General features: G+C 31.8%; 1 protein-coding gene across 1 annotated transcript; it reads left to right on the forward strand.

Annotated features, from left to right (window-relative positions):
- Nucleotides 1-324: 324 nt before the first annotated feature.
- On the forward strand, nt 325-5,194 carry LOC128180299 (platelet endothelial aggregation receptor 1-like). The gene is made up of 6 exons (XM_052848277.1): nt 325-491; nt 1,950-1,999; nt 2,100-2,228; nt 2,642-2,770; nt 3,826-3,940; nt 4,203-5,194. The coding sequence occupies exons 1-6, from the start codon at nt 325-327 to the stop codon at nt 4,318-4,320; spliced, it is 708 nt and encodes a 235-aa protein (XP_052704237.1). The 3' UTR covers nt 4,321-5,194.
- The last annotated feature ends 3,866 nt before the right edge of the window (nt 5,195-9,060 follow it).

The raw sequence follows: 9,060 nt of genomic DNA on the forward strand, positions 1-9,060 counted from the left end.
TAAAAAAAAATTAAAATACTCTAAAAATGGCCAAAACTTCCTCATCCTCTTAAAAGGGATAGGAGGCCTTGCCCATTTTCAGACTGTATGAATCTCTTATTAAAAAACCATTTCTGTCAAAATTTAAAGAATAGGCTTAAGCAATCGGATTTCTTTTTTCACAAGGAAATAGTTTCCGGTTCAAAATTATCTAAAAATTATTAATGTAGATCTTAAAAGTAATTTTTTAACCATCTAGAATCCCTTTATATCTAATTTGTTTTTATCTCTAAACCTTAAAATAATGAATGTAACATTGTCAGTATCCTTCCTTATTCAACGTATATGTTTCCTAATTTATACCAAGAAAAATTAACACTAAAAAAATCATTCTATGGAAGCGGTATGTTGACAATCAATTGTTTTCTAGAGGTTTGGATTTTCCTTTTGCTGATTTTGAAATTATGCAACATTGTGGAAGCAGTAAATGGGAATTGTACATCTCCAGAAACGTAAGTCTTATCATATTTTATCAGCACCAAAACTCAATGCCCACCTTTTTGCGTGACAAATGCTTAAGGTTATTGTGTTTGCTGTTACTACACTGATATATAAAGCAAGAACAAAATCATTAAGTTGAAGATGTAATTTATTATTGATTGTTTATCAACATTTTTTTTTATAAATGATCATTGATATATTATTTGTAAGGGTTGATACACGGCTTATTGAGGGCGCGCTGTGCGGAAACAAACATTATATTGTCGCATGGTCTTTTTTAACTGAATAAATAAACTTTTTATGGTTTGATTGGTAGTAGGTGTAATTAGATAAACAGTTACAATGTTATGGGATATATTTACTCTGGTCTAGAGGTTGAGTAATAGCAAATATATCAGAGCAAAAGTGTTGTTTAGTGGAAGTTGCTGAAATAGATGAAGCTTTTGATTCCGTTAATCCAAAGAATACAAGAAAGACCGCAAGGTGGAGTGTTGCTACATGTAACAGGTAATCCTATGCTATATCCTATTAAAAAGACACAGTGTAGAATCCTGAAGACAGATTCTTAAATGACATTGGCTTGTTGCTGGCTTGTTGTAACCATCTTTGATCGAACATCTAATGAGATTGTGAATAAGAAGCGTCCTATGTCATGCATAGCTTTGTTGAATTTCTAAATAAATGTTATTGAGAGAATAAAAAAAGGTCGCACTCTCTATTTGAATGATGAATATTGTGCATATTTCCAATAAACCCAATTCTTCAAGGTTGACCTGAAGTAACACATGCTGATTTGTCCAATGATACATAAAATTAAAACTTCCTATTAAAAGACCTGTGCAGGCTTCAGTAATACTAGTATACCATGGACAATTAAGTTGTCATTAGAGTGAAAAAATGCTACAATCAAATTTATCAAACTTGCAATGATAAAATTTATTCAAAAATAAAAAAAATCAAACAATCCTGCATGAAATATATTCATTCCAAGGTAAAAACATGCCGGACATCATTTCTTACAAACTAAACAGTATTTCATAATAACTTTCATAATTGCCAGTCTCCAATTTTAAATGATTAAGCATGTTCTAATAATAATAATAATAATAATAATAATAATAATAATAATAATAAATAATAATGGTAATTAAAATTAATAATAGGCGGAATGATTGTTAATTGCACACACTTTTATTCCGAATTGTATGAATTCAAAATAAATTCAGAGACTGTTCAAACACTGCAATTAAAAAAAAACAAGTTACTTCGGTTGCTCTGTGCATCAAGCATAAACCTGATAATGACATAAAATAATAATTACGATTATAAATAGCCTATAGATTTTAAACACAGGAATGGAAAGGGGAAATATGTTTATATGCATGTGTCCTTTTTACTGTATGTCACTATATGTGGCAGTCAATAACTACACTGAATTATAAACCGGGGACTTCTCTTTTCTTTTTCAGAAAAAAAGTTTGCTGTTCTAATTATCACGAAGTTAACGGTGTTTGTATGAGTATGTTGATTTCTAAGAATTAAAATCATATACCCATATCTATAAAGGAAATATTTCGAATGTGATATAAGACATTCATTTGAAATTTCTTAATTTGTAGAATGTCCAATTGGTACATTTGGTGAAAATTGTACGGAAAATTGTCCAGATGGGACGTATGGCGAATTGTGTTCACAGCGATGTGATTGCAAAATAAATCAACGATGCAATTTATTGTTTGGATGTTTGGGTATTGTTTTCTTTTTTTTCCAATGCCTTGCATTTTTATGTCTAACAGTTTACAGAATTTCGATTCACCAGGAAATATTGTGTTAAAATGCATGTTTAAGAAGTGAAAGAATTCATCATTACTAGCGTGCGACCAGTTCTCGCCGAGTACCATTTCTCGCCAGTACATTGTTACGTCATTTTTCAACTATAATTTTTTGTGTTGATAAAATGACGTCACAATGTACTGGTGAGAAATGGTACTCGGCGAGAACTGGTCGCCTGCCAGTTTATCTAATCTTAGACAAGTACATTTTATCAAATTTAATTGAGTTCCTGTTTTGTTACAGCGTAATGGTACACATTCTTATTAAAGAGAAAATGAAAAAAAATAATTGTCTCAAAACCTTCAGATTTTTGTGAATTTTATTGTAGAATGTCTCAATGGTACAAATAGCACAAACTGTGTGGCAAGGTGTCCGGACAATATGTATGGTAAATCATGCTCACAGAAATGTCAATGCAAAAGGAATCAAAAGTGCGATCGTATCTTTGGATGTATAGGTATTTCTGTTATTTAATTTTTATTTTTGAGTTAAAAAATTGACAATACATACATAATGGACGAATTCAGTATTAACAATGTCTTACATAACTCAAATTTTAAAGTATAAAAGATAAAACCTCACATTTGTTTGCAAAGCAAAATCCCATTATTTTCTGTCGATAGTGGATTACGCCGCTAGACGACGTACATGTTCTTTGTTATGACAAAATGACAATAACAAACAATAAACCATCTCAAAAATCCATTAAACGAAATACAAATGCTTGATTAGGGCCCTTTATGCGGGCGCCTTATATAGTGATCAGTCTATCCGCCCGTCTGTCCGCCCGTCTTTCTTGTCCGGAGCATATCTTCGCTTAACCCTTGGCCAAAACTGACGCATACTTCACCCGCATAATGCCCTTGAGTGAAAGCTCTGCAGTGATTTTGAACCATGTTTTAGGTTTGAGATTAGGGTTCCAACAGAGACTATTATAAAATCCTTGTCCATGGCATATCATCTCCCCTAGATCGAATATGGCTTATATTTAAGTCACAGAGTGTCTATGGTCAAATGATGTGCAGTAACCTTGAATGAAGTTTGTAGGTCAAGGTCATATAGAACTACACAAAATCTTTTTTCAGATACTTTCCACAAAGCTCTTTTCGGCACACACTTAACAAAAACAGAGCTTTTGGGTAAATGTGTGTAGTGACCTTGAACTACAATCCTTGTCCTTGAAATATTGCATGAAATTAAAACAGGTAAAAAATTAATTCAGATAGTAGTTCTTCAAAACTATCAAGTATGAGGAAAATAATTGTAATTGAAAAAATATTAAAGTCTCTATCAAACGAAAATGGAATTAAATATTGCTATTGTTAAAACAAAATAAATGTCAAACACACATAAAAGTATATATAGAGGTAATTAGGATGCCTTTTTTCTTAGATAAAAAGAAAACATATTAGTTCTAATTAATTTCATTTTAGGGTTTTAATATTGCATAAACAGGTTCCTTTTCACAAGAAGACCGCCAAATATTGTAATTTATGAAATTATTTTTTCTAGAGCAAGATTTAGAACCGCAATTCACATTCTCCACTTTCACCCTCCTGAAGATAGCAGCGGGCTTCTTGATCATTATTAGTATTGTAATAGGTGTCACCGTGTGTGTTGTTAAAAGGTTAGCATTTTTAAACCTAACTTGAAACTATTGCTTTGACGAAAAATTATCAATGTTTCATAGCCATATTTTTTGTGCTTTAAATAATTGATAATGTTCAGCTTTAATTGGTTTCAATTACAGTTTTTATATAGTTTTTACAAGATTAAGAAACAAAAAGTAAAAATTTACTTTACTTTTAGTGGCAGAAAAGAAAAGCGTACAAATAATTTTTACGAGACCAGCACGTTTTCAATTGTATGCCTATTCTTGTTAATTATAGAATCACCTTGTCAAGAAAATATAGCGTGTATCAATCACCTGTACCTGTATTCTATAGTGGGGATAAACAAATACAATTATCCGAGATAGAACAAGGACACTACCAAACTCTTTTCTGAGGAATCAAAAGCTTGTCATTTATGCATGTGTATTTATAAAGGGTATTTATAAACTAAAAACTTAATGTTTGCAAACTAATTTAACAACTTAGGGTTAAAAAAAATACCAACAAAAGTCATCAGATTTGTAAAGCTTAATGTTATAAGAAGATCATTGCAACTGCACATAAATGTCAAACTTTATGAACTTATATTGTTTATTATAAAACATACATTGTGAAAACATTTTTCCTGTTTGTTCACTAATTAATTGTTTTTTTATAGAATGTATATATATACTTTTTAATTACATCATTGATATTCATTGTGATAATATTCTTTCCTGTTTGTTCACCAATTAATTGTTTTTTATAGAATGTATATATATACTTTTTAAGTACATTATTGATGTTCACTAATAATATTACCAAATTTGGTTTCTTGTTTAACTTTGAATAACGTGAGAAAAACTGAATTGTAATGAATTGGTATTGTGAAAGGCATGTAACTAACATATTGTATTCTTAAACAGAGAAACTAAAACAGTCTTTTATATAAGCAATTCTTTGTTCACGATTTATTTTGTTTAAATAAGCAATAAAAAATTCATTTGATTATGTACAATTTATGTCATGATCAAAAAGTACAAATCATGCTCGTAGATATTGATAACAAATATAAACTAGTGACAAAAATATTTTGCACTACTGCATGATACGATTACGTTTAAAAAATGCTATGAAGAAGAAAGCTAAATAAACTATTAAAAAGAGAAATAAATCAATTTTGTTAGGAGTTCAACATAAATAATCTAAGAACAGATATGCAAATTGAAAATATTGTATAACTTAGATTTTGAAGAACACATTTTGCAATTGATCTTTTTATCCCGGAGTAATTTTCATTCAATTCAAAAATTTAATTTAACAAGTATTTAAATACTTAAAACATATACTTTTATTTCAAATTTCCTAAATATTGAACAACTGTTGCACAAATATAATGATTTATATAATATTGTGCAATTTTTAATCATAAATTAAATTTTTACTTTATCCATCCTTATTCAACCCATATGAAAACAATATTTAAACACATACTATCGGAATAGTCATGTCCATTTATTTAATTCATCATTAACGGTTCACTCGCAAGTTCATACTCTATGTGCTTACCACTTGTAAGCTTTTGGCAGGATGGCATTCACGAAGCATTCATTCAACATACTATACCAGAGCTTGGGAACCTTGAGATCCCTCGGCAAATGGATACATGTCAAAATTGCGCCAATTAGATTTTATGCCAAATGGAATCCAACCGCCATCGCATCAGCTTGATTTTTGAATATTTCAATAAATATTCTTCTTCAGCCATGCCCCGATGTGCATGTGTATTGCAGCCCCTTTTTTAAACAAGTGTTTTTAAAAATGTTTTTGTTTCAATACCTTAAAAATGTTATTTGTTTTGCAAAATGCTTGAATACTGGTATAAAGACATGGGTGTGTCGCTTAAATGAAAACAAAACATGCAAACAAAGGGCCACCGTACGAATTAGATATGAATTGCAGAATGAAAACTCTTGACATGTGAAATCAAACCGAATACTCTGATCTTGAAATTAATTGATAAAACTCTTGCTACGTTGATCAGTTTTAGAAAAACGCAGGTTTAATATGATTGTGTCTTTGTGAAATGTAGATCTAAGAGATGCATTACACCTTTGTTATTGTTGTTTGATGCAGATGTTATTTCACTAATTCAGAGAAGACGAACAATGCTTTTGAAAATGCAGATCCAAATAATAAATGCTCATGCATGTACTTAGATTGTGTCACTGTAAAATCTGCAATATTTTGAGCAAACGTTAACAAGTAAAGGGATTTTTCATGTCTTTTGCGGGCTTAGTTTTTCTCACCCCTGTTAAACAATAAAAGTTTTACATGGATCGTCTGAGCCATGCATTTGCATATATTGTAGCTCAAAGCTGACGTATAAACTCTAGTTGCCGAATATGCGAGATATTTTTAGGCTAAAAAGAATAAATAATGATTGTGATCAACCGGGGGGGGGGGGGGGGGCAAAGTGGCGGCAACTAACTTTAACCTAAGTTTTGAAAAACATGAATGGCTTTGTCATAAGCAATCTTTGTGTTGCTTGAGAAAATCGTGTCGGTTACACCATTGACATGGGTTTTAAGAAGCTCCAAAATTGAGTAGGTACTAAAGTCTAGATAAGGATAGCAATCTGCCCATAGTGCAAACTACCTGAATCTGCCTCATAGCAATCTCGTTTCTTCAACTACCTCAGTGAACTGCTTTAATCTGACTGTTAAACTTCAATGACAATAAGACCAAATTCTCTCTGATTCAGGATTTCTACCAAAACTAGCATAGATTGTCAGCATGGAGCATGAATTTCTTATTTTGCAACCTGTCAGGTGAACCACAAATAAAATCTTAAAACTATAGGGACAAGTTCCAAGAAAGTTTCTTATGTCCATGTTCCACTCCACATGCCAACATCAATAAGACCAAGATTTTTCTAAAATTACCCAACATCCTACTGTCCCTGTATTCATCGGATTCCCAATGTAGATATGACATTTTGAAGTTCCATTGCACTCATTGCGTTTTAACCACAGCTGAAGAACACTATGGATTTTTCTTGACAGGCGTATGAAATGATATTTTTAAAAGACACTTTGCATAAGCCCATAAATGCGACATGTAATTGTCTTACACGTCGGTAAGGCCCTAGTTACAAAAGTTAATGAACCGGTTAATGAATGAAGCTGTTTTAATGCAACTTTGGAATGTCCTTAAACTTCCAGTACGTCTTTCATCAATCCTTTAACTTTGTCTTTTGGAATAAAAATTGATGTGCTAGCTGTATATATACCTAAACTCAAATACACAGTAGTTATTGGACCCTAAATCTTTTTATCTGATAATTGGAGCATCTAACCTGTTTCAATAATGCTGTGAAGCAATCAAATTATACTGGAAGATTGCCTGTCACATGAGCATGAGAAAGCAAAAAGGCATCTAAATAATGAACAATGAAATTTAAATCACTGTGCTGTTCAAGTGACCAATGTAAACAAGTTGAAACATGCACATGATTTGGCTCGACCCATTGATAAACATTTATCTACATAGTTTTTGTCATGAAACTAAGACTGACAAGACTTAAATACTCAAGTCCTATTGGTAACACTCTAAAAGCAATAGAAATATTTACCTATCCTTACTATGCATTTGGATCAAGGTTTTTTATATTACCATGTTAAAACCTTGATTAAATGATAAATAGTTGACACTGCATATATCAGAATCATTGAATTTAATACTATTGTGTCATGAGGAGCAGATAATTTGGTAATTAGTATTTGGTCACTTTGTTTTTGAGGTAATGAGGTAAAACTTCAACTGAGCTTCAATGAAAGTAAAGATAATTTATGATAAATAGCAATTACTGAATGGAATATCTCAACCCATCATTTTTCATTTCTCCACAGCAAACAACGCATGTAAATGTTTTAAAGAGGTGTAGGAATACACAATATAAGACAGAAAAATATCCCACTGCTGTCTTACACTGGACAAACCGATCTCTGATACACCATTGATAATGCGAGAAACATATAACTCGTTGTAATGATAACTTTTTTTTTTTTTTATGAAAATGTCACTTATTCTTTAGGCAAAAGGGTAATTTTCCTACGTATGATAATGACCTGTGGTCATTATTTTACTCCGGTTATTATTCTACGGGGATCAATATTCTGCTTTACACCGACACGCACCATATTTGTACAAGGTACAAGGACCTTAGGACCCGTGTATTTTAATGAAAAACCAAATGTAAACCCATGTAAAAACCATTTTGCTACATTTTTGTTTCGATAGTGTTTAAACAAAGTGGTGAATGCATAAACATTGATTGGATGAGATCATTATTGATGAAATGGCGTCGGAAATCTAGTCATAAATGTTTGAGCATTGACATTGCTTTGTTAGCAAACATTTTGACAAGTATTATGGCTGGATTGATTATTGGAACAGGTAATGGAGGGGTGGTTTTAACCACTTTAAAGACAGTATGATGCAATATATATTCGTACAAAATGGCGGCGTATTTACATTTGCGCTTCACCTCATAAATTTAATGCTGAATAAAAGGGTTTATAAATATCATCAACATTTCATTAGCTATTTATAACAATTTTTGGTCATGTGACATTTCATACGTCACGGAATTTTACTGTCGTCTGCTTTGTAAACAAATCTGAATCGACGGAAACAAGATGGGGCGCAAAGCAAAAGAATTGAGTAACGAGGTAAAAGAAATGGTATGGAAAATGTTACAAGATGGTAAAACTATTACCTACGTGTCAGAAACCTTCGGAATACCCAGATCTAAAATTTCAAGTTTTAAAAAGTGTGTAGAACAACGAGGTTCCATAGAAAACATCCCCAGGCGAGGCAAGAAATCTACCGTGACATCCCGAGATTATCGGAAACTTGAAAGGCTTGTGAAAACCCACAGTAGATGGAGTTTGAAGGATATTACGAACCAATATAATGAAAACAGAGAACGGCCGAACTGTGCAATTGCACCTGCACAAAAATGTATTCGTGAGACGGGTGGCAAAGAAGAAACTAGTGATCAGAGAAGTGAATAGAAAAAAAGCTCTTGTCTTGGTGATGAGAAAAGAGAAAATTGACCATAGGGAACTACTGGAGAGAAGTTATTTTCTCA

Source organism: Crassostrea angulata, chromosome 4 (assembly GCF_025612915.1).
Source record: "Crassostrea angulata isolate pt1a10 chromosome 4, ASM2561291v2, whole genome shotgun sequence".
Lineage (NCBI taxonomy): Eukaryota > Metazoa > Mollusca > Bivalvia > Ostreida > Ostreidae > Magallana > Magallana angulata.

What these genes read in the sequence shown, in the direction of transcription:
- LOC128180299 (XM_052848277.1), top strand. Translation starts at nt 325, where the DNA reads ATGTTTCCTAATTTATACCAAGAAAAATTAACACTAAAAAAATCATTC. An exon ending in AATTGTACATCTCCAGAAAC is followed by an intron (nt 492 to 1,949) that starts GTAAGTCTTATC and finishes TTTCTTTTTCAG; the next exon opens with AAAAAAAGTTTGCTGTTCTA. An exon ending in TCGTATCTTTGGATGTATAG is followed by an intron (nt 2,771 to 3,825) that starts GTATTTCTGTTA and finishes TATTTTTTCTAG; the next exon opens with AGCAAGATTTAGAACCGCAA.